This window comes from Somniosus microcephalus, chromosome 17, assembly GCF_052327205.1.
Source record: "Somniosus microcephalus isolate GS21.2 chromosome 17, FLI_Smic_1.0, whole genome shotgun sequence".
Classification (NCBI taxonomy): Eukaryota; Metazoa; Chordata; class Chondrichthyes; order Squaliformes; family Somniosidae; genus Somniosus; species Somniosus microcephalus.
In genome coordinates this window covers 26,316,022-26,342,743 of record NC_141003.1, presented here as the reverse complement: position 1 = coordinate 26,342,743, position 26,722 = coordinate 26,316,022, and the positions used below count along the sequence as shown (strand labels likewise).

At 41.3% G+C, this 26,722-nt stretch overlaps 1 protein-coding gene across 22 annotated transcripts in view; it reads right to left on the bottom strand.

Annotated features, from left to right (window-relative positions):
• Nucleotides 1-26,722, bottom strand: part of eps8a (EGFR pathway substrate 8a, signaling adaptor) — a 202,934-nt gene that overhangs the window by 36,031 nt on the left and 140,181 nt on the right. For 20 of the 22 annotated variants that reach the window (XM_086010109.1, XM_086010103.1, XM_086010093.1 and 17 more), the window contains 3 exons: nt 16,432-16,580; nt 15,225-15,408; nt 11,419-11,552 (listed from right to left, as the gene is read on the bottom strand). In XM_086010109.1, coding sequence (XP_085866235.1) covers nt 11,419-11,552; nt 15,225-15,408; nt 16,432-16,580 — 467 coding nt within the window. The remainder of the gene's footprint in view (nt 1-11,418; nt 11,553-15,224; nt 15,409-16,431; nt 16,581-26,722) is intronic. The other 2 variants (XM_086010099.1, XM_086010106.1) reach the window with 1 other exon arrangement.

Here is a 26,722-nt window from a genome sequence, read left to right as displayed (position 1 = left end):
AGAAAATGGAGCAGATAAAAAAGAAAGTTAAATACATATGCTGAAGAAACAAAGCAAGCCGTTATTTAAAACAAGTGAGCCAAATAGTCTGAAAATGTAAATTACTATTCCGAATTCTATCACAAGAAAAAAAAGCAGTTGATCTGTGGTGCTTGCCAAGCAGTTAGTAAGATATTACATGCCTCAAATTTACCGTGCATTTGAATGGCAATTCAATTGAAGACTTCACCAGTGAAACACAAGAATACCTTGAATGCACTGTTACTGAAACTATTCATTTCTTTTATCTTATGCATTGATTTAGCTTCATCTGAGGGACACGTGCATCAGGAAGATTTTTTTTTTTAATTTCAAAGTGGTTTGCTTAGTGTCGAATAGAAAACATACTGAAACATAAATTAGCAGCTTTGCTGAGAAAATATTCCCTCCTTACCTTGGTGACAAAAATCCAATACGTTCCATGAACTTGCTAAGACTACTGAAATATCTGAAGCAACATCTTATTTTAAATACAAGAAATTTCAGTGATTTTTCCATTGTACAAGACATTGATCAGTATCCCAAATTATTCTATTGCATCAACAGATTCTCCCCCCCGTGACCACTTTTTAATTTTCTCACCTTCTCATTTGAAGGGGGTGCATCAAGCTGGGTGACTTGCGCAGACAGCAGTGGCCCTCTGATATCTCCTATCAGTGGCTAGTCTTGCATGAGCCTACACATTAACTGTCAATGGGCTCTTTGATCCTCAAAACATCATACAAGTAGACTTTCCATCAAGGTTGCTAGACAGAATCAGAAGTATGAACCTGAGCTTGTTTTTTCCCCCTTCTAGACGGAGGGACTGATTTTGTTAGCTCCACCACCATCCAAACAGCAGCGTTTCATGCAAACCATCAACATTCCCAGGGCTTTGTCCACTGACAACAATCAGCATGGGATTTAAACCTTGCACACTGCTCCGAAGCCACAGAATCTATGGTACAGAAGCAGACCATTCAGCTAATCGTGTCTGTGCAGGTGCTGGCTTTTCAACCGGAGCCTCTACTCTAATCTTATTTCCCTGTATTTTGTTTTATATTCTTCCTTTTCAAATTCTCCTTTAAATATTGTTACAGTCTGTGCCTCTATTGAGTAAAATATTTCAACGGGTTTTGGAAATCCCCAAGATATGGAGTACCTATATTTTCCAAAAGGCATTGGTTAAGCTCTAAGCAGTGGGGATTCAGGGTAAAGCCTGACAATGGATAGGAAATTGGTTGCAGGGTAAAAAATAGCAAGTTCTCATGAGAGGACTTATACCAGGGTGGTGGAGGGTGAAGAAAACATCGAGTGGGGTGCCTCAGGGCTCACTGCTGGGACTACGACTGGTTCTAATTTACATAATGCCTTGAACTAAGATAGGTTTACAGTGTATGTCCGTGAACGCACAAAGCATAGTAAACAAGGTTGGTGAGCTGCAGGCACAAATAGCCACATGGGAATATGATGTCGTGGCAATAACGGAGACCTGGCTCATAAAAGGGCAGGATTGGGTATTAAACATTCCTGGATACAAGGTATTCATGAAAGATAGGAGGTGGTGTGGCAGTATTGGTTAAAGAGAATGTTACATTGCTGGAGAGAGAGGATGTCCTGGAGGCGTCAAAGGACAGAATCTATATGGCTAGAGTTAAGAAATAATAGAGGTGCCATTACACTACTAGGTGTATTCTGTAGGCCACCAACTTGAGAGAAAAATATGGAGGAGCAAATTTGCAGAGAAATTACAGAGAGTTGCAAGAACGATAGAGTAGTAATAACGGGGGACTTCAACTATCTTAATATAGACTGGGATAGTCTATAGAGGGGGGGGGGGGGAAGAATTTCTGAAGTGTGTTCAGGAGAACTTTCTTGATCAGTATGTTTCTGGCACAACAAGGAAGGAGGCATTGCTGGACCTGGTTCTGGGGAATGAGGTGGGTCAAGTGGAGCAAGTGTCAGTAAGTTAACATTTAGGGAACAGTGATTATAGTATCAGAAGGTTTAGATTAGCTATGGAAAAGGACAGGGCACAATCTAGAGTAAAAATACTTAATTGGAGGAAGGCCAATTTCAGTGGGATGAGAATGGGCCTGGCCCAGGTAAATTGGAATCAAAGATTGGCAGGCAAAACTGCAATGGAACAATGGGCTGCCTTTAAAGAGGAAATAGTTCGGGTACAGTCGAGGTACATTCCCACTAGGGGGAATGGTAGCGCAACTAAAGTCAGAGCTCCCTGGATGACAAAAAAGAGATAGAGAGCAAGATGTAGCAGAAAGAGCGCGCATATGACAGATGTCAGGTCGAGAATACATCGGAGAATAAGGCTAAATATTGAAAGTTCAGAGGAGACGTGAAAAAGAAAATAAGACGGCAAAGATAGGGTACGAGAACAGAATGGCAGCTAACATAAAAGGTATTCCAAAAGCCTTCTGTAGGCATATAAATAGTAAATGGGTAGTAAGAGGAGGGGTGGGGCCGATTAGGGACCAAAAAGGAGACCTACGCATGGAGGAAGAGGGTATGGCTGAGGAGCTAAATGAGTACTTTGCATCTGTCTTCACCAAGGAACAAGATGCTGCCATAGACATAGTGAAGGAGGAGGTAGGAGGTGGTACTGGATGGGATAAAAATTGATAAGAGGAGGTACTAGAAAGGCTGGCTGTACTAAAAGTAGATAAGTCACCAAGACCAGATGGGTTGCATCCTAGAACGCTCAGGGAAGTGAAGGAAGAAATCGCAGGGGAACTGGCCCTAATCTTCCAATCTCCTTCGAAACTGGGGTGGTGCCAGAGGACTGAAGAATTGCAAATGTTACACCTTTGTTCAAAAAAAAAGGGTGCAAAGATAAACCCAGCAACTACAGACAGGCCAGTCAGTTTAACCTCGGTAGTGGGGGAGCTTTTAGAAATTGCTCAACCATTGGTGGCCGTGCCTTCTGTTGCCTTGGTCCTAAGCTCAGGAATTCCCTGCCGAAACCTCTCTGTCTTTCTTTCCTCTTTAAAGACGCTCCTTAAAACCTACCTCTTTGACCAAGCTTTTGGTCACCTGCCCTAATTTCTCCTTCAGTGTCAGTTTTTTTTGTCTTATAATACTCCTGTGAAGTGCTTTGGGATGTTTTACTACGTTAAAGGTGCTATATCAATACAAGCTGTTGTTGTAGAAATAATAATTAGGGACAAAATTAATCGTCATTTGAACAAGTGCGGATTAATTAAGGAAAACCAGCATGGATTTGTTAAAGGCAAATCGTGTTTAAGCAACTTGATCGAGTCTTTCTGATGAGGTAACAGAGCGGGTTGATGAGGGCAATGCGGTTGACGTGGATAACCAAAAGGTGTGCAACATAATAGGCTTGCCAGCAAAATTGAAGCCCACGGAATAAAAGGAGCAGTGGCAGCATGGATACAAAATTGGCTAAGTGACAGAAAACAGAATAGTGGTGAACGGTTGTTTTTCGGACTGGAGGAAGGTATACAGTGGTGTTTCCCAGGGGTCGGTTCTAGAACCACTGCTTTTCTTGATATATATTAATGACTTGGATGTGGGTGTACAGTGGATTACAACAGTGACTCCAATTCAAAAGTACTTCATTGACTGTAAAGCGCTTTGAGACATCTGGTGGTCGTGAAAGGCGCTATATAAATGCAAGTCTTTCTTTCTTACAGGGCACAATTTCAAAATTTGCAGATGACACAAAACCTGGAAGTATAGTGAACAGCGAGGAGGATAGCGATAGACTTCAAAAGGACATAGGTTGGTGGAATGGGCGGACATGTGGCAGATGAAATTTAATCCAGAAATGTGCAAAGCGATACATTTTGGTAGAAAGAATGAAGAGAGGAAATATAAACTAAAGGGTACAGATCTAAAGGGGGTGCAAGAACAGAGAGATCTAGGGGTATATGTGCACAAATCGTTGAAGATGGCAGGGCAGGTTGAGAAAGCAGTTAAAAAAGCTTACGGGATCCTGGGCTTCATGAATAGAGGTGTAGAGTACAAAACTGTGGAAATTATGAAGAACCTGTATAAAACACTGGTTCGGCCGCTACTGGAGTATTGTGCCCAATTCTGAGCACTGCACTTTAGGAAGGATGTGAAGGCCTTAGAGAGGGTGCAGAAAAGATTTACACGATTCCAGGGACGAGGGACTTTAGTTACGTGGAGAAGCTGGGGTTGTTCTCCTTAGAGCAGAGAGGTTGAGGAGATTTGATAGAGGTATGCAAAAATCATGAGGGGTCTGGACAGAGTAGATAGAGAGAAACTGTTCCCATTGGCAGAAGGGACGAGAACCAGAGGACACAGATTTAAGGTGATTGGCAGAAGAACCAAAGGTGACATGAGGAAAAACTTTACTCAGCAAGTGTTTAGGATCTGGAATACAATGCCTGAAAGGGTGGTGGAGGCAGACTCAATCACTGCTTTCAAAAAGGGGAGTTAGATAAGTAACTGAAGGAAAAAAAATTGCAGGGCTCCGGGGAAAGGGTGGGGGAGTGGGACTAGCTGAAGTGCTCTTGCAGAGAGCCGGCACGGGCTCGACGGGCCCAAGGGCCTTCTTCCGTGCTATAACCATTCTATGATTCAGATACTGAAAGTAAAAAATAGCAAACTGGGAGGGCCAGAGAAATTGGAGCAGGCAGCTCAGAAATTACAAATGGAGTTGGATAAAATATGTAAGTGGACAGATCAGCAGCAGCTGAAATTTAATGCAGGCAAACGTAAAGCACCAAAATGGCTAAAGATGAAGCAAAAAAGAGACTCAAGTCTTATTAGACTCAATATTCAACATGTCCAACCAAATGTAGAGCAACAATCACAAAGCCAATAGAACACTGAACTGCATACCCAAAACAAATCAGAGGCAGTTTTGACCGAAGAGCATAATGTTCTGATCAGACTGTACCTTTGGTACTGCATCTAGATCTAGTCTCGGAGACAAAAGGGATGATTGTAGAGAGGGATAAACCAGGCAACTACAGGCCAGTCAACCCAACATCAGTGGTGGGGAAACTTTGAGACAATAATACAACTCAGAATTAATTGGCATTTGGAAAAGTATGGGCTAATAAATGAAAGCAGCACACGTTTGTTAAAGGCAAATCGTGTTTGACTAACTTGATTGAGTTCTTTCAAGTAACGGAGAGGGCTGATGAGGGTAGTGCAATTGATTTTGTGCATATGGACTTTCAAAAAGGCGCTTGATAAAGTACCACATTACAGACTTGTGGGAAAAATTGAAGCCCATGTGATTAAAGGGACAGTGGCAGCATGGATACAAAATTGGCTAAGTGACAGAAAGCAGAGAGTAGTGCTGAATGGTTGTTTTTCAGACTGGAGTGCAGTCTCCAGTGATGTTCCCCAGGGGTTGGTATTAAGATCACTGCTCTTTTTGATGTATTGGATGATGGCCTGGACCTGGATTCAGACTTGGGTATACATGGCGCAATTTCAAACATTTGCAGATGATACGAAACTCGGAAATATAGTAAACAATGAGGAGGATAGTAACAGACTACAGGAGGACATAGATAGACTGGTAAAATAGACATTACATGCAAATGAAATTTAATACAGAGAAGTGTGAAGTGATGCATTTTGGTAGGAAGAATGAAGAGAGGCACTATGAACTAAATGGTACAATTTTAAAGGGGATGCAGGAACAGAGAAACCTGGGGTTTATGTACACAAATCTCTGAACATGCAGGACAAGTTGAGAAGGTTGTTAAAAAGCATATGGGATCGTTGGCTTTATTAAGAAAGAAATAGCATACAAAAGTAAGGAAGTTATGCTAAACCTTTATAAAACACTGGTTAGGCCTGAGCTGGATTATTGTGTTCAATTCTGGGCACCACACTTTAGCAAGGATGTCAAGGCCTTGGAGAGGGTGCAGAGGAGATTTATTAGAATGGTACCAGGGGTGAAGGAATTCAGTTGTGTGGAGAGACTAGAGAAACTGGGGTTGTTCTCCTTAGAGCAGAGAAGGTTAAGAGGAGATTTGATAGAGGTGTTCAAAATCATGAATGGTTTTGATAGAATGAATAAGGAGAAACTGTTTCCAGTGGCAGAAGGATCAGTGACCAAAGGACACAGAGTTAAAGTGATTGGCAAAGGAATCAGAGGCGGCATGAAGAAACATTTTTTTTTGTTTTACACAGTGAGTTGTGATCTGGAATGCACTGCCTGAAAGGGTGGTGGAAGCAAATTCAATAGTAACATTCAAAAGGCGAATAGGGGAAAGAGCAGGGGAGTGGGATTAATTGGATAGCTCTACCAAGGAGCTGGAACAGCACGATAGGCTGAATGGCCTCTTTCTGTGCTGCATTATTTTATGATTTAAGCACTGGAAGCAGTGCAGAGAAAAGCCACAAGGTTGATCCCCAAGGTCAAATGTCGAGGAAAGACTGGAGAAATGTGGATTTTTTAGTCTGAAAAGAGGTGCCCAAGAGGTGGTCTTGTACAGATATACAAGATAGTTAAGGGAATGGCAAATGATAAATCCAAAATACTACTTCAAGTTAAATTGCAAGAGTAGGGCAAGATGACATAGATTCAAACTAGTAAAAGGTAAATTGAAGATTGATGTCAGGAAATTCTTCTTTATACAAACAGACAGTGGTCAAGATACAGAATAAAATAGTGGAGGCAAAAACACGAATTAAAAAAAAAAAATTGGATGATGTAATGGGGAACTTTATTATCTTTATCCATCCAGAAAGATACGCTTAATTGCCTTCACTCATCTAGGATAGCAAATGTAACCCCGCTATTTAAGAAAGGAGGGAAGAGAGAAAACGGGAACTATAGACCTGTTAGCCTCATCAGTAGTTGGGAAAATACTGGAATCTATTATAAAGGATGCAATAACTGAGTCAACAGGGATTTATGAAAGGGAAATCCTGTTTGACAAACCTATTGGAGTTCTTTGAGGATGTAACTAGTAGAGTAGACAAAGGGGAACTGGTAGATGTGGTGTATCTGGATTTTCAGAAGGCCTTTGATAAGGTCCCACACAAGAGGTTGGTGAACAAAATTAGGGCACATGGAATTGGGGGTAATATACTGTCACGGATTGAGAATTGGTTAACAGACAGAAAACCAAGAGTAGGGATAAATGGGTCTTTTTCAGGATGGCAGGCTGTGACTAGTGGGGTACCGCAAGGATCGGTGCTTGGGCCTCAGCTATTCACAATCTAGATCAATGATTTGGATGAGGGGACTAAACGTAACATTTCCAAATTTGCTGATGATACAAAGCTAGGTGGCAGTGTCAGTTGCGAAGAGGCTTCAAGGGGATCTCGAAAGGCTCAGTGAGTGGGCGAGAACATGGCAGATGGAATATAATGCGGATAAATATGAAGTTATTCACTTTGGTAGAAAAAACAGAACGGCAGAGTATTTCCTAAATGGTGAAAGATTGGGGAATGCAGATGCTCCAAGGGACCTGGGTGTCCTTGTACATGAGTCACTGAAAGTGAATGTGCAGATGAAGCAAACCATTAGTAAGGCAAATGGTATGCTGGCCTTCATTACAAGAGGATTTGAGTACAGGAGTAAAGTCTTACTCCAATTATATAGGGCCTTGGTGAGACCACACCTGGAGTACTGTGTACAATTTTGGTCTCCTTACTTGCCATAGAGAGAGTGCAATGAAAGTTCACGAGATTGATTCCTGGGATGGCGGGACTGTCGTATGAGAAGAGATTGAGTAAACTAGACCTGTATTCTCTTGAATTCAGAAGAATGAGAGGGGATCTCATTGAAGCATACAAAATTATTACAGGGCTTGATAGGATGGATGCTGGGAGAATGTTTCCCTTGGCTGGGGAGTCTAGAACCAGGGGCCACAGCCTCGGGATAAAGGGAAGGCCATCCAGGACTGAGATGAGAAGGAATTTCTTCACATAGAGGGTGGTGAATCTTTGGAATTCTCTACCCCAGAGGGATGTGGAGGCTCAGTCATTGGGTATATTCAGAACAGAAGTCGACAGATTTCTGACTAGTAAAGGCTTCAAAGGGATTATGGCGATAGGGCCAGTGAATGGAGTTGAGGCAGAAGATCAGCCATGATCTCATTGATTTCAGTCTCGAAGGGCCGACTCCTACTCCTATTTCTTATGTTATGTTCTTAACTGTTTTGTGATATTGCTCCGATAACCGTAAAAGCAATCCAATTTAGCAAGACTACCAATAAGTATCCTGAATAATAAGACCTCTGCAAGAAACGGCAGAAAATCTAAGACATTTTTGCCAGAGTCTTCAGTGTAAGAATTTGCAATAATTTACAGCTCCGAAGATTAATTTCTTTGATTAAAGAATCCCTGGGTGATACACCTTTAAAAATTTCAGGGATCAAAAATGGCCGTCAGACTGCATGGCCGAAGACAAAAGGACTTGGAAAACAGCTTTCTGTGTCTGTGAAGAAAGGTTCAATGGCAGTCAAATCTGTCAATCAAAGGGGAGTTTTCCCCCTGCCCTGCAGCAGGACAATCGATGCCTGTTTACAGAAAGTTATACAATGTTGACTCTAAGATCAAGTGCTTGAAACTGCCAGCATGAACAAAGGAACTTTGTTTGCTAAGCACTCAAGACTGTCAATCAATTGCGGTTCCAGATGACCACAGGACAATGCTTTGTTTACAAAGAAATTGAAAGCTATTAGCATTTGTTTGTATATCAAGTGGACACATCCAAACTGAGGAGAAACCGTTTAAATGAATGGGAGAACACATTCAAACCCATTACTGGACAATGGGGCAGTTGGATCCCTTTTGTTTTAGCCCAGAAACATCCGGATCTGGGCGGGCCCCAAATGGGGGTATAAAAGATAGCTTCCCAGAAGCTCTCTCTGGCCTCGCCTCCGTGTCCCTCTACAGCGTGGGATTCTGCCTGTAGAAGCGAAACACCAGCAGTTTACTTTTAAAACGCTGGGGTGTTTTTCACTTGGGGCAGGACATGGAGCAGCATTTCCAGTGGTGAGCATATATTTTTCTGGCCTTCCACAAGGCAACTTAGGATAGGTATAGGGGTGGGAGTAAAGTGGGAATTCCGTTAAAATTGTGATTTTAGTCGACTTCCTTTGTTGTGTCCGTTTCTTCTCCCCTATTTAAGCAAGACAGTGTTGCACCTAGCAGAGAAGTGCTATAGTGAACATTGAATTCGGTATTTAAAACTGTATTAAAAAGGAGTAGCTGTTTTAAAGTACTGTATGTAAAACTGTATTAAAAGGGGTGTTGCATCAAGCTAAAGTGCTGTGGTGAACGCTGTTAACTGTTTTAAAGTAACTGTATTAAAGTGCTGTTTTTAAGTAAAAGCCACTAAGCTAAGGTGCTGTAGTGCGCAAAGGGTTTTTAAGTAAAAAGTACTGTATTTTAAATACAGTAGTGTTGCACTGAGCAGGGAGCCCTCTAGTGGACACTAAGTGTACTGCTTTTAAGCAAAAGTGTTGTACCAGGCATAAGAGCCATATCGATTTTTCTAAGTTGTTTCTTTTGTTTTCAATAAATACTGGTCTGTTTTGCACCCAAACCACGAGTCACGTTGTTTTCTGTCGACATCGCTACCGAATAAGTCCGGCGGTCAGAGCTCAGGAATAGGGGCGCGCTTCAAAACCGCAAGGGGGTCCCTGCAGCAGCTCAGAGGTTTCTGACTGGCCAGAGACAAATAACCCCAACCCCGCTAGCGTGTGTGCTAATTCCTCACATCAGCTATACAAGTGGAATGTGGGTATCCCTACAGCTTGAAGTATGACAAGCCCGTGCCCCACTCTGTTTTGAGAGCAACTGCACATCAGAACTGTTTGAGTGTCAGCTTTTTTGAAGCTGATGGGTCTGCTTTTGCTAGTTTTCCAGGTCGCCATGTATGCTAACCGAGTCTGAAATCCTTCTGGTACCAGCGTGTTAACTGTCGCTTTGTAGCTCGAGTGGCCCAACACCACACAACACAGCACAGTGCATTTACTCATTGTGCCAACTGGAGAACGAACACTATTTGCAATCATATCGGACAGTCCACTGATTTTCAAAGGAAGATGGAGCAGAATTGTGGAATTTCATCCCTACAACACTAATAAAAATTCAACAGTTAATCCCATTTAGTAACTTATTCAGTCACAAAAGATCAATTGCTCTGATCATATGCTAAACACAGTTCAAAAAAGTGATTACATTGCATGACTTCAAAATGTCAATATTGTACAAACATTAGTTAAAAAAAGTTAATTCTCAAAAATTGCATTGTGCAAATGATCAAAATGAATGATGTAACGTAATAGGCCAATCATTTCTCAAACTTGCTCAGTGATGCAGCTGTTAAAAGCTTTCCTTTAATTCTCCAACTTACATCAAGACTTTCACTCCCTGTAAAATTGGGGACTTAACCAAAAATTAACCACTTCCGACAACTCTTGCCTTGCTCCAGCACATTTGGTTGTCTCGGCCCTTCTCTTGTGCGTAACTTACATTTTTCCACTTGTACACCTCACGCAGCCTTAAATTCCAAATCCCCTTTGAAGACAACAGGCCAATCAGGACATGAGGTAGTAAAAATTGAACCACTATATTACAGCTCGTCAGTTTGAATAAACTGAACTTCATATACATTAAAGTAGCAGTGAATTAAGTGTGCATTTACATTAGTGTCAATGCAAAGTGATTTTAGCTTCATACCAATGCTAACCAAGTGTCATGTAAATCAGATGTTAAGGCACAACGTGATGCCAAAATAAGTCTCCCTCCTTCTTGCTCCTCTTTGCTCTGATACCAGGTTGCATTCACACTATAATTTCAGCATCAGTACGAAGCAAAACCACTTTGCACTGACAGTACAGTTGTAATGTTAATGCACCTTAATTAAATCATGCAGAAGGGAGGGCGGAATTAGAGTTTGAAATTAGAACATGTGTTGGTTAATGAGCGTTTTAGTCTTTGAGCAGAAACCCAGCATAAAGCATATTTTTTAATTGTGGAAAAACATGCACTGCATTCAACCTGCATGTTTAACGCTGAATGAAAAAATTCTAGAAAGTGAGAGACAGGATTAGGCGCAGAGATCTAACGTTCAGTGTAACAGAAAAAAAATATTAAATCTTAAGTGTTGCAGGCTTCGTATATCACACACAGTAGCATTATTGAAGTGTTTAGTGCTTTTCAAAAAAAAATTCTGGGTAACATAGCAATATAACGGACAACAGCATCATCTAGAGTCCAAATATAATGCAATGATGTTCTACATTGAGTAATACAATAGCAAGCACCAGGTTTTAATCGCAGCAGTTTAAAGGATTCTTAAGAAAGTGATCAGAAAGAAAGAGGACAAGAAATCCTCATGCGTATAGGCTTTTTAAAACAAAGTCAAGACAACTCTCCACAGCACAATGCATAGATTCTATCAACTGTTACCTAGCTACATGTCGGCTACTACTTCTCTTAGAGGCAGCATCAGCTGTCCCTTGCTGCAGCAGAGATCGCCTCTTGTAATTTGAGTTGCGGAATGCATACCCGTCAGCTGGAAGATGGTCCTGTGAAATGGCTTGCTGAAAGACAGAAAGCAATGAAACACAAGGATCAGATATTGAAATTATTTAAGTCTAGTAACAGATAACTTTAATGTTTAAGGATCTACTAACATTATTACCAAAGGTGATGTACATCGTAAAGAATTTACAGTGGAGGTCAGTGAAATCACAACTTCGAGTCAGAGGACCCGCAGTTGCAGACTGACTTGAGTCATTAAAGTCATTTCGCTGCCTCTACAATTTAATGCATGTCTGGTCTCATGAAAAATTTTGTACGAAAGTATGTTTCAGTGAAGGCTGCTGCACGAACAGAAGATGCGCTTGTATTTCCTGTTGGCACATGAGCTACAGCTGTAATTTAATTGTTACTTTTGCTAAAATGGGGTAATATGGTGAAACCCAAAATTGAAAGGTCCTCGGCGTGGTTAACAGAACTGAAAGTGGTTTCTTCACAGTTAATTTACCAAGTGCCAATTCATGTTCAGTCACTAACCAGAGCTCAGAAAATCATTTCTCAAAGATAAAATGAGGCAATGGGCCTTCAATAATGTAACTGCCACCATATTGTTCAAATAATATGTACAGTTTTTAATCTTTTAGAGTTGCTGTTCACCAATCCTATTGGTCCAGATATTCTGATCCCAATGGATGGGTACGCACGTGTACCCACCCGTAGGGACTTTGGAAATGCCAGTTTCAGGCATGCACAGCACATGCGCTGAAAATTGGCATTTCCGATCTGTCTTGACAGATCCTCTGGCTGCCCTGGAGAAGGGCCTCTGCGAGACCCTCCGCCTGCAGAAAACCCTTACAATTCTTACGCCTGGTAAAAGCATAAGGCCTGCTTTTACCAGGATAATGTGGCGTTGCCACATTGGGGAAACACTGTATGTAGATAAACCTGTATAATCCCCTTTTAACTGCTGTATTTCCCATCCCCCTGCAAGACAGTTGCAAGCTGAGAGGAATAAGGCACGTTCAGACTTGCCTGCTGCTGATAGAAGGAAAACCAATCAGGTTCCAGCAGGTGACCAATCCGTGAGTCATCACAGGTTCGCGGGCTTCACGAATTCAGTACTGTATTGAGAGAGTTGGAGTAAAGACCTATTTCTTGTAGCTCGCTGTGTTGCCTATTTCTTTACGCGGGAGACCATAGTCCCCCACAATAAGAGTTGAAAAAAGTTTTTTAAAATGTTTTTTTCTCCACTGATTTATCATTTAAAAACTTTTTTTTTTATATAAAAGGTGCTTATTTTTAGCCCCATAAAAAGCTGTAATTATTTTTTTCAAAAAATTAAATTTTTATTTAACACTTAATTTATTGTACTGTAATTTCAAATCATTTTAAAAATGTGATTTAAAAAAAATGTATTTAAAGTTTTACTATGTTTTTTCATTGATCTCCAGGTCTTCCTGTCAAATGTATGAAGGGAGATTCCCTTCTGTGACTGGCTCCTCATGGCCCACGTGATCCCAGGGACGCTGCGAACGACATGCGCCTCTGGGATTCGTGGGCCCTGCACACTTGCAATTTGGAGAGGCCCAGGAGCGGAAGCGTGCGCGTCCCGGGAGCCCTCAGGTCAGGGCGCAGATTTTTCCAGATCGCAGGCCTCCGCCCGCGGGAAACCTGCGATCGGAAAATACGGGCCAAAATGTTTGAGAGCTCCATGTCAGTTCAGTAAGTGGACCTGAAGTTGATTTATCTAGATTTTCAAAAAGAACAATCTTTAGTTTTGACATAATCCAGACTAAGAGGCAACAGCATCCCCTACTGGTAATAGTGTTTTACCATTTTAGCAGTATGACAGTTACATATCATTTATATTTCCACAAATAGTTAGTACATTTTACAGATATACAACTTAAAACCAAATGACCTACCCAACCTCATTTCTGATCTATCTATAATTTATCTTATTCACCAGTATACCTTAAAACACTTGCCACAATTCTACTGTACTATTTTAGTTGATTATTGTAGTTAATTCACACAGGGATACACCTAAAATCTGCAAACTTTCCTAATATACAAAAACACTGAAGGCCTAGACAGCTCTCCAATTACAAAGTTATTTTACAATACAATACTCAAGTCTCAGGCAAGACAAAAGGTCACAAGCAGAGCGAACACCATCTTCAATTTTGAGGATTACAACATTTGTACAAATTCTTGCAAGAGCATAAGCATTTGAAAGATACAGTACAATTTCTAATTATACCAAAACATTTAGCTTTCAGAATAAATCCAACTGAATCCAATAATGCCCACAAACCCCAATATAGTATTCAAAATGTGTAGAAGATAACCATCGTATTCACAGATGGCTTTAAGAACGAGACAAGTGGTACAGGAATTGATTTTAGATTCTATATTTTAATCAAGAAAGAGCTTGCATTTATATAGTGCTTTTCACAACCGCAAGACATCCCAAAGTGCTTTACAGCCAATGAAGTACTTTTGAGGCGTAGATACTGTTGTAATCGAGGAAACACAGCCATCAATTTGTGCCAAGGCAAGGACCCGCAAACAGCAATAAGATAAATGGCAGATAATCTGTTTAATTGATGAGAGTTGAGGGATAAATATTGGCCAGGACACAGAGAACTCCCCTGCTCTTCTAATAGTGCTATGGGATCTTTTACATCCACCTGAGGGTAGACGGGGCCTCAGTTTAATATCGCATCCAAAAGACAGCACCTCTGACAGTGCAGCACTCCCTCAGTGCTGCACTGAAGTGTCAGCCTGGATTATGTGCTCAAATATCTGACTCAGAGGCCGCCACCTCTAAACCATTTACCACTATACCAGTCAAGTCCCCGTGGGAGGTTCCAGTAAACCAATGTTTAAACTGCTACCTATTCTCCCACCAGTTTAGTTGTTGAAAGGCGTGTCCAAGTATTCTGGCACTCGTTTCCACAGGTAACAGGTGGCTTCCCTCGTGCAGTCTGATCAGCAACACAGGTGTATGCTCATTAGTCTCACTATTACAACAGTTTCTATCCAATTTAGAAGATCATATGTACATACTTCTGGAAAATAGTATTTTCAATTCTCTTTAGGACCGGTTAGCATACTCATCTCAATGTTGTAAAATTACAGTTTAACTTGCACTACGATCTTTCTCAGCTTCTGTATATTTGGCAGTATGTATGCTTGTAATACAATTTTTAAACAAATTACCCATAATATTGCATAATAGGAAGGAGAAAACTGTGTGCGCACGAGATGTTACAAGTATAACAGGATTCTGATGGTGAGGCAGCTGGTGCTAATCACTAAGATTTGGAGCACCTGAACGAGGAAATTGTATGACTGTTTAATTCAATCAATCCATCTTTTATTTCCTACAAAACACATCTTGATTATGTACAGCTGAAAGAAATCACTTCATGTTGAAACTAAGCACATCATAACAGCCCATTTTAAATGATATGCTAATCAGTCGTTGAGGTTCCCATTTTTAAAACAAAGGAATAACTGCACATACAAAAAATGTCCTTAATGCACAATTATCCTTTCAAGCCTATAGTTCCCAATAGTATTTGTCTTTAATCTTAATTAGCTCTGGCTTCTCAAAGGCAAGGTGATTTCCAGATTACTGAAAAATACTAAATTTGCCATTGCAGCGATGATAAAGTCATGGCTTGAAGATCTAATTATGCCCAGATTAGGCCAGTGCAGGCACATACCTCTTCACTCAGCCTCCTCTGCTCTTCTTGCCTTCGCTGATGCTCTGCATTTGCCACCGATTCAGCTAAATTATTCAGTTCCTGTTCACACGGTGTGCCCAAAAATGACAATAGAGGTGGTTCCCATCCATTTCTAAAGTGAGGCACGTAAGGGGGAATAAACTGATCTTTAGGCCACTCGGATCTGCAACCGATAAAAGTAGGCTGTTAGCGAAAGGAACAATTCCTTCCATGTGAAAAACTCACACATTGGAACCATGTGTATATCACAACTGAGTTTATAACTCTTGTGGGATGCAATAGTAACTTTAAAGGGGTTTAAAAGTTGTTAATAAAACATATTCAGTCTGTCAGCATTTCCAAGTTTTAGTACAAGGAGAATATGTGATGCTGGATTAGACAAGCTACATAATATACTTTGAAACTCATTTATCATTTAAGATTGAAAATTGAGAAGACTTCCTAATACAAGTTTAGGTAGCTACAAAGTAGACTAGCTCAGAAACCAGTTTCACTGTATACAAAAAAGGGCATGAGTCAGTGCTTTGTTTATATGAACAGACCTGAGTTATTCTATTTAAATTACAGCAATGGGACAACACGATATCGGAAGTTGTGCAACCTTATTTGTGAAATACGGTAAACAGCAACAGCCACCTTGGATTCTTGCCGAACCCACTTTCTAAAGTTATTCACAGAACAATTAGACAAACATAATGAATTTGATAATTTCTCAAACTATTGACGGAACACACAAATTCAATTTCCTATACAAGACTGAAAACACAAGTTCACTGGAGCAGAATTAAATATTTTGCCACAACTGACAGTTACTCGTCATGTTCTGTAGCCTTTTGAAATAAGCTTGAATTTGGAAAAGTCCCCAGTACAGCAAAGCCTATTAATAAGTAAATTCAGCAAGATAATTGGTCAATATATCAATCAACTTTTTAATAGGGCAACTTACAAGACCACAGAGCATCTCATTGCATTATCTGCAAATACATGCGTGGGGGGGGGGGGGGAGAGAACAGATGTAGTGCACAGAACAGAAACATCTTGTTGCTGAACTTTCCCCCCCCGCCCCATCAGCAACTTTTCTCTACTCACCCCCTCCAAATTAAATTGGTCAAGTTGAAGTCCATCATTTTGTATAGCACTAATCTTTATACCAGAGTTAAGTAAATAAGTATTCCAATTGACTTGCCTTGGTTTAGTCCATGTTTCACCCAAGGAAAACCAAATTTCTCTTTCTTCAGGTGTGACACATGCATTCAGAAAGTCTATAGCATCCTTTGTCAAGAGAGGAGAGAGAACAGAACTACCCATTTCAGGTCCACCACTGGTTTGTATGACCTGCAATACAAGAGTTTAAAGCAAATGATGGAAATATGCACTGTGCACCATGATCGCGTTCTCCCTGGTGCGCTCGATACAATCCATGAATTTTCCTGCTTATTCCACTTCTTCCACCCCCTTTCAAAGAATACAATACAAAAAATATCGGCATTCTAAACCAAGGGTTATGCAACCACAAATTTGTAATAAAAAGAAACTGACAAACTGTCACAATCAGGTTCTTGAAAGAATAAAAATAGTGTTCAATGGTTCCAGATTATGCTCCAGTTTCAATGTCAACTTAACTTGAAAAAAGCAAACCTTAAAGGCCAGGGTGAGCTTTTCCATTTCCCACACAAGTAATCTTCATTATCACCAATGTCCACCAATTTACAAGCCGCATGATTCTGTCCATTCATGTCAATTAAAGACTGAATTAGGACAGTCCAAATTAATTTCACTCAAGACCATGACAGCTGGTAGAATTTAATTTTATCCCATCGGATTTAAATTCAAATTGCAGAGAGTGAACAAAGAGTGTGTTAACCCTGATATCAAGTCATCCAGCGCCCCAGGTGAGGCTTCTTTTAAAATGGCTGTTAAAAGAATCTGGTCTTCTTTTGTCATTGCAAACATCCATATAACTTGGAAAAGTAAAAGTGAATTATCTCATGTATTGCTGCATCAGGGCAGAGGGAAAAATAGTAAAAGACATATTGAAGTTGTATTTCAAACTCAGGGCAAAATCCCCATACTCAGCGAGTCTCATGTTACAATGGAATCTGGCCCTTGTTGCACGCAGTATAATTGTTACTCTCACTAATCAATCACAACCCTTCAGACATTTTCAAAACAGCCGCAAGATTTTCAAAAAGCTGTTGACCCTACCATACATCTTCAACTAAACTATCCTTGTGAAGGAAACTAGAGTACCGTTTGGGCATCCATATATGAAGAATGTAAAAGCAAAGGGAAAGTTGCAAACTAGATTCACTCTCACCTTACCAAGGTTGAGGGATTATAGTTCTGAAGTTTTAAAGGAGTTGGGCTTTTTTTCCCCACTCGAGCGGAGGTTAAACCTAATGAGGTTTTCAAGAAGGATGCCGAAAAAATTAGTAGTGATAGACTGTTTCCACTGGGCACTGATATGCAACAAGAGGGCACAAATTTAATACAACAAAAAGAATTAAATGGGAAGTTCGGAAAAATTATTACAATGAGAATCCAAACCCGTGGATCCAATTTAATTTAAAACACACCACTTAAACCTAACTCATTTTTAAATATTTTCTGCGGAATAGTCAAAAAAAAGTCAAAAGGTGACACAGGTGACACTAATGCAATTACCTGGAAATATCATCGAATGTTACAGGACAGGAACAACCCATGTGGTTAGAAGGTGGAACTACATCACAAACCATTGTTGAACCAGAACCCATAAGTTCATTTAAAAGGGAATTAATTGTTTAAAAATGAATAATATGGGAAGCAAGCAGGCAAGGGGGATTAGACTAGGTGATTTATGTGGAGAAAAACAATAGTGCAGATTGATGGACCATATGGGTTGTTCCTGTCCTGCAACATCCAGGTAAGTGTATTAGTGGTATACAACAACTTGCATTTATATAGCGTCTTTAATGTTGTAAAATGTCCCATGGCGCTTCACAGGAGCATTAAACAAAACTTGACACCGAGCCACATAAGGAGATATTAGGGCGGATTGGTCAAAGAGGTAGGTTTTAAGGAGCGTCTTAAAGGAGGTCGAGAGATTTAGGGAGGGAATTCCAGAGCTTAGGGACTTGGCAGCTGAAGACATGGTCGCCAATGGTGGAGCAATTAAAATCGGGCAACAGGCCAGAATTGGAGGAGTGCAGATATCAGAGTTGTGGGGCTGAAGGAGATTACAGAGATAGGGTGGGGCGAGGCCATGGAGGGATTTGAAAACAAGGATGAGAATTTTAAAATTGAGGCATTGCTTAACAAGGAGCCAATGTAGGTCAGTGAGCACACGGGTGATGCATGAACAGGACTTGGCGCGAGTTAGGACACGGGCAGCAGAGTTTTGGATTTATGGAGGGTGGAAGATGGGAAGCCGGCCAGGAATGCATTGGAATAGTCAAGTCTAGAGGTAACAAAGGCATGGATGTGGGTATCAGCAGCAGATGAGCTGAGGCGGGTGAGTCGTCGGGCAACGTTAGAGGTGGAAACAGGCAATCTTAGTGATGGCACGGATGTGTGGTCGGAAGCTCATCTCAAGGTCAAATGTGACGCCACGGTTACGAACAGTCTTGTTCAGCCTCAGACAGTTGCCAGGGAAAGGGATAGAGTCCGTGGTTAGGAAACGGAGTTTGTGGCGGGGACCGATATTTAGTTGGAGGAAATTTCTGCTCATCCAGTACTGGATGTCGGACAAGCAGTCTGACAGCTCAGAGACAGAGGAGGGGTCGAGAGAGATTGCTGAGCGCGGACCTGGTCAGGGACGGAGCGGAGCCAGAGGAATAAAGAGCAGAGGAGAGAAGGCTCTAACTCACCGAGAGCAGCGGCAAGAGCGGACCTGGTCGGGGACGGAGCAGAGCCAGGGGGATAAAGAGCAGAGGAGAGAGGGGGGGGGGAAAAAAAATCAAGGGGTGACATCACAGGATAGCAGGTAGGTGATTGGTTGGTGACTACAGTTTTTATTACACTCTAAGCTAGCTAAGAAACTGTAAATTGCTATAACTACTTTATTAAATTAGTAACTAAAACTAGATAAACCAATTAAGTAATAAAGCTAAAATAATTGAGAAAAAAATTAATTAACTAATAAATAAATAAAGGAGGTTAGATAGACATGGCAGGGCAGGTGGTGTGCCGTAACTGCAGCATGTGGGAGTCTGTGGAGACCAGCGAGACCCCGAGCAACCACATCTGCGGTGAGTGTCTGCAGCTCGAGGAACTTCGGCTCAAAGTTGTTGAGCTGGAGTACGAGGTGCAGACATTGCAGGGCATCAGGGAGGGGGAGAGTTACCTGGACACTTTGTTCCAAGAGGCCATCACACCCCTTAGTTTAAGTATTACTTTAGAGTTAGTTTAAGTATTACTTTAGAGTTAGTCAATGGTCAGGGACAGGAGGGTGTGACTGCGAGTCAGGAAGGTGTGGGGGCCCAGGATGTAGTGATGGAGGAGTCTCAGCCCTTGACTTTGACCAACATGTAAGAGATACTTGCAACCTGTGGGGATGAGAACAAGGACTGCAGGGTGGATGACAAACTGACCATGGCACCGTGGTACAGTAGGCCATTCAAGTGGGGGGAGCGAAAAGGAATGTGGTAGTGGTAGGGGACAGTATAATCAGAGATATATACTGTTCTCTGCAGCCGCGACCGGGAGTTCCGAAGGTTGTGTTGGAAAGGATAAAGGATATCTCCTCGCTGCTGGAGAAGAACTTGGATTGGAAGGGGGAGGATCCAGTTGTCGTGGTCCATGTTGGATCCAACGACATAAGTAGAACTAGGAATGAGGTTCTGCTTAGAGAGTCTGAGGCGCTAGGGTTGAAATTAAACCACAGAACCTCAAAAGGTAATATTCTCTGATTGTTACCTGAACCACGCGCAAATTGGCATAGGGACAAACAGATTAGAAGGTTAAATGCGTGGCTCAAAGAGTGGTGTGGGAGGCAGGGGTTTCGATTCATGGGGCACTAGCACCAGTACTAGGGAACGAGAGAGCTGTTCCATGGGGACGGGCTCTACTTAAACCAGATTGGGACCAGTGTCCTGGCGAATCGAATAACTAGGGTGGTAGATAGGGCTTTAAAGTAATGAAGGGGGGAATGGGAGGATTCAGGAAAGGGTAAATTCAAAAGCAGTAAGAGAAATGTCAAGGCTGCAGAGCAGAGTATTCAGAGTGGGTCAGGAAGGGACAGAAAGATTAATAAAGGTAATAGGGCATTAGTGACTAAAATGACATCAGGGAAAAATAGAAAAAAGTTAAAGTTAAAGGTACTTTATCTGAATATACACAAAGCAGTCACAACAAAATAGATTAATTAATAGCGCAGATAGAAATAAATGGATTTGATTGAATAGCCATTGCAGAGACATGGTTGCAGAGTGACCAAGGTTGGGAACTAAATATTCCAGGATATTTGACTTTTAGAAGAGACAGGCAGAATGGGATAGGAGGGGTAGCCCTGATAGCAAAGGAGGGAATAAAGACAGTAGAGAGAAAGGAGCTTGGCTCAGAAAAATTAAATGTCGAATCAGTTTGGGTGGAGCTAAGAAACAACAAGGGGCAGAAAACACTACTGGGGGTAGTCTATAGGCTCCCTAACAGTGGTTGTAGTGTCGGGCAGAGTATAAATCAGGTAATTAGAATGCATGTAACAAGGGTAATACAGTAATCATGGAGGACTTTAACTTCCATATAGACTGGGCAAACCAAATTTGCAAAAATAGCACAGAGGAAGAGTTCATGGCATGCATTCAAGAGTGTTTTCTAGATCAGTATGTCAAGGAACCTACAAGGGAATTGGCTATTTTAGATCTAGTACTGAGCAATGAGAAAGGGTTAATTAATAACCTTGTAGTAAAGGAGCCTCTGGGGAGCAGTGATCATAATATGACAGCATTTTATGTTGAGTTTGGGAGTGATTTAGTTAAGTCCGAAACTAGGGTCCTAAACCTGAACAAAGCAAACTACGTAGGTATGAGGCAAATTGGCTAAGGAAGGTGGGGAAACTAGATTAAAAGATATGACAATAGAAAAGCAATGGCGAACATTTAAAGAAATAATTCATAATTCGCAACGAATATACATTCCCTTAAGGAATAAAAACACCACAGGAAAAATGGTCCGACTGTGGCTAACAAGAGAAAATAAAGATAGTATTAAATTAAAGGAAGAGGCTTATAATGTTGCCAAAAAGAGTTGTAAGCCTGAGGATTGGGAAGATTTTAGAATTCAGCAAAGGAGGACCAAGAAACTGATAAAGGAAGGGAAAATAGAATGAGAGTAAACTAGCGAGAGACATAAAAACAGACTGTAAAAGCTTCTATAGGTATGTAAAAAGGAAAAGATTAGCGATAGTAAATGTGAGTCCCTTACAGGCTGAGACAGGAGAAATTATAATGGGGAATAAGGATAGGGCAGGGAAATTAAGCAAATACTTTGTCTGTCTTCACAGAAGACGACGCAAAAAACCTCCAGGAAATAATGGAGAACCAAGGGTCTAGCGAGAATAAGGAACTGAAAGAAATTAGTATTAGTAAAAAAAAAATAGTACTGAAGAAATTAATGGGACTGAAAGCCGATAAATTCCCTGGACCTGATGGCCTACATCCTAGGGTTTTTAAAAGAGGTGGCTATAGAGATAATGAATGCATTGGTTGTCATCTTCCAAAATTCTTTAGATTCTAGAACGGTTCCCATGGATTGGTAGGTAACAAATGTAACCCCACTATTTAAGAAAGGAGGGAAAGAGAAAATGGGGAACTACAGACCAGTTAGCCTGACATCAGTAGTAGGGAAAATGCTAGAATCTATTATTAAGGACGTGGTAACAGGGCACTTTCGAAAATAATAATAGGATTGGGCAGAGTCAACACGGATTTATGAAAGGGAAATCGTGTTTGACGGAATCTGTTAAGGGTTTTTTTGAGGTTGTAACTGGGTGAACCAGTTGCTGTGGTGTATTTGGATTTTCAGAAGGCATTCGATAAGGTGCCACAAAAGAGGTTATTAAACAAAATTAGAGCTCATGAGATTGGGGGTAATACACTAGCATGGATTGAAGATTGGTTAACGGACAAAAAACCAGAGAGTAGGAATAAACGGGTCATTTTCGGATTGGCAGGCTGTAACTAGTGGGGTACTGCCAGGATCAGTGCTTAGGCCTCAGCTATTCACAATCTACATCAATGATTTGGTTGAGGGGACCAAATGTAACACATCCAAGTTTGATGATACAAAACTAGGTGGAAATGTAAGTTGTAAAGAGAATGCAAAGAGGCTTCAAGGGGATATAGACAGGCTAAGTGAGTGGGCAAGAACATGGCAAATGGAATATAATGTGGAGAAATGTGAAGTTAGCCACTTTGGTAGGAAAAATAGAAAAGCAGAGTATTTTCTAAACCGAGAGAGATTGGGAAATCTGGGTGTCCTTGTACACGAATCACTGAAGCAAATGGTATATTGGTCTTTATTACAAGAGGATTTGAGTATAAAAGTAAAGACGTCTTACTGCAATTATATAGGGCCCAGGTGTGTACAGTTTTGATCTCCTTACCCAGGAATATACTTGCCATAGAGGGAGGGCAACAAAGGTTCACCAGACTGATTCCTGGGATGAGGGATTGTCCGGAGGAGGGATTGAGTAGACTAGGCCTATATTCTCTGGAATTTAGAAGAATGAGAGGTGATTTCATTGAAATATACAAAATTCGTACAGGACTTGACAGGGTAGATGCGTGCAGGATTTTTCCCCTGGCTTGGGAGTCGAGAACCAGGGGTCAGTGTCTCAGAATAAGGGGTCAGCCATTTAAGACTGAGATGAGGAGAAATTTCTTCACTCAGAGGAATCTTTTGAAATTCTCTACCCCAGAGGGCTGTGGAGGCTCAGTTGTTGAGTATATTCAAGACAGAGATCGATAGATTTTTAGATATTAAGGGAATCAAGGGATATGAGAATAGTGCAGGAAAGTGGAGTTGAGGTGGTAGTTTAGTCATGATCTAACTGAATGGTGGAGCAGGCTCGAGGGGCCGAATAGCCTACTCCTGCTCCATATTCTTAGATGGTGGCAAAGTAGAGCTGTGTGTCGTCAGCGTACATGTGGAAACTGACACTGTGTTTTCAGATTATGTTGCCGAGGGGCAGCATGTAGCTAAGAAATAGGAGGGGGCCAAGGATAGAGCCTTGGGAGACTTGAGGTAACTGTGTAGGAGTGAGAGCAGGAAGAGAAGCCATTACAGGCGATTCTCTGTCTAAAACTGGATGGATAAGAATGGAACCAGGCGTGTTCCGTCCCACCCAGCTGGACGATGATGGCGAGGCACTGGAGGAGGATGGTGGTTAACCGTGTCAAAGGCTGCAGACAGGTTGAGAAGGACAAGCAGGGATAGTTTACTACTGTCAGTCACGTAGGATGTCACTCGTGACTTTGATAAGAACCGTTTTGGAACTGTGGCAACGGCAGAAACCTGATTGGAGTGTTTCAAACATGGAGGTCCAGGAAAGATGGGCACGGATTTGGAAGGAGAAAGCACATTCAAGAATTTGAGAGAGGAAAGGGAGGTTGGAGAAGGGGTGGTTGTTTGTAAGGACAGAGGGTTCAAGGCTTGTTTTTTTTTTTTTTTTTTTGGAGAGGGATGATGATGGCAGATTTGAAGGAGAGGGGAACAGTGCCTGAGGAGAGAGAACAGTTAACAATATCAGCTAACATGGGAGCCAGAAAGGGAAGTTGACAAGTTTTGACTACTTTTCCGCAGAAAATATTTGGAAATGATTTACATTTAAGTTGTGCGTTTTGAATTGAAATGGATAACACAGGTTTGGATTATCCATATGCTGCAGCCACTGAGACAGTGCAGTTTGTGTGTTAATGAGCCAGTCACTGAAAATATGGTTACATAACAACCAGGGACTAAAGTTATCTGGGATGCTCAAGAGGCCAGAATTGGAGGAAGGCAGATCTGAGGGTTGGAGGAGATTACAGAGATAGGGAGGGGCATTGCCATGAAGGGATTTTAAAACGAGGATGAGAATTTTAAAACCAAAAAAAATCAATTTCAGCGGCCAACTATCAGTTAATCATGATTTCAGCAGAACGTAGATTTCGCTGAATCTTCAAGTTTATAAAAAGTGTTTAATCCTGTGAATTTGTGTTCTGACGAAAGGTCATCGAGCTGAAACATTAACTGTTTCTCTCTCCACAGATGCTGCCTGACCTGCTGAGTATTTCCAATATTTTCTGCTTTTATTACTAAAGTTAACTGGTTAGATCATCGCAGGCTCCCAACAAACAGCCACACATATTATCACTGGGATGACCTATTTGTTTGGGCCTAGCAGGGGGAGTCTGCTGAGAATCCACTACATGGGGTGGAAGCAGCCAGTTTTATTGACAGGCTTACTGGCGAATCACTGAACGCGAAGAATAGCGCACTCACTTCCTGTGGTTAAAAATAACAAAAAGAAAACCCATGTTTAAGTCAGTCTGTCTCGTTAAATCTGGGAAGGGAGTCCAACATAGCATGGGGAAATGCGCTCCTCAAGCTCAGAGCCAGTCAGAAGCAGGATAAATAAATTCAGCACTCTCAAATGGGATAGTGTGGCCTGGTTGATTACTTTTTTTTGTTAACGACGAAGACTTAAGTTAGGTGAAGTAAGCGAGGTTTGATTTTACTGGTCACTCCTCCATATGTTCACTTCCTGTCTGTAAAATAAAGCAGCTTGAGGATTTGTATCTCGCCCCATTACACTAAAGTGTTTTCTATTCACCTACTAAAAGGACTAGAGAAGCACATACATGTGAAATATCCAGTTCATGTTACAAGGGCATGATATTGTTACACTCCCATGTCATGCTATCCTATTTCTTATTATCGTATGATTAGATATTGGGTCATACAGGAAACTTTGGTTTATCCGGAGGTTGTATGTCCGGAAACCTCGATCTACCGGCAGAAATCAGGAGCCGTTTTGTTAGGTTTTTTTTTTTCTCGTGGCTTTGTTTTCCAACAGTCAGGCTTTGCAAAGTCTCTCTGAAGCTGTTGCTAAGCTACAGAGACGCTTCCAAGGTACGGCCGACTGTTTAGAAGCTGTTGCTAAGCAACAGTGTTTGTTGCCAGATGCGGAGCTGCAAATCTCCGTATGCTTCAACATTAACGCTGGTATGTCCGGCAGTTTTGATAGATCGGCAATAGCTCGGTCCCGTCGGTGCCGGATATCACAAAGTTTCCTGTATAAGGAATTGAGCAGCACTGCTGAACCTGAAACTTGTAACAACTCGTTACCTAAAACTAGATCTGCAGGATACAATGCAAAAAACCTATACTGAGCTAATCTGTAATTGTTCAAATCATGAAAATAAAATAATTCTGTTAATTTCCAATGAAAGGGTGCTATTGGGGACTCAAAACCTTTTGCTACATCTCCAATATCTGAATTAGAGATAACTTGCTTCATAATTGAATTTGTTAGGTGAAAACATTGTGTTCTTGTAGCAGAGCCTATTAAATAGTTAGAGAACAACAACAACTACAAGTATTTATATTGCAGCTTAAACATAGTAAAACGTCCCAAGGCGCTTCATCGGAGCGTCAGCAAACAAAACTGAGCCACATAAGCAGATATCAGGGCACAGGACCAAAAGCTTGGTTAAAGAGGTAGGTTTTAAGGAGTGTCTTAAAAGGAGGAAAGAGAGGCATGGTCGCCAATGGTTCAACAATTAAAATCGGGGATGGTCAAGAGGCCAGAATTGGAGGAGCGCAGATATTGGGGGGGTTGTAGAGCTGGAGGGGATTACAGAGATCGGGAGGGGGTGACCATGGAGGGATTTAAAAACAAAAGTTGAGAATTTTAAAATAAAAATAAAAAATCAATTTCATTAGCAAAGTATCAGTTAATCATGATTTCAGCAGAATGCAGATTTCTCTGAATTTTCAACTTTATAAAAAGTGTTTAACCCTGTGAATTTGTGTGTGCATGAAATAGCTGTGTAGTATCACTTCTGTTCTCAATGTAGTGGCTGCATTGTACAGCATTTGTTGTCTTACAATTGTAGGAAGAGTACCCCATGAAATTGCCAAAGGGTTGCCTTCTAGATTGATACGGGAAATACTCTGTAAACTTCCAGAGGATGCCCATACAGAATGGGATGTAAATACATGTAGTTCATATAGGCTTTTCAGCAATTAAGTCCCAAGGTCATTACCCCTGGCTTAGGTCCCGGGAAGAAGCACTTAGTGAGTCATAGACAGGTCACGGCCACTCACATTTGTGTGGTTCCCTTTGTTAAAAGTAAGCGGATGTTGTGAAAGTGGAGCCGACCTGTCTGTAATTCCATGCCCATATTGACTTCATGGAGATGACTGACACAAAAAGGGGAGAGCTTTTCTGACACATGGGTCACTTAGAAGCAGAGTTTGTCCTCGTCTTTGGTCTTTGTGTTAATCAGGAAAAT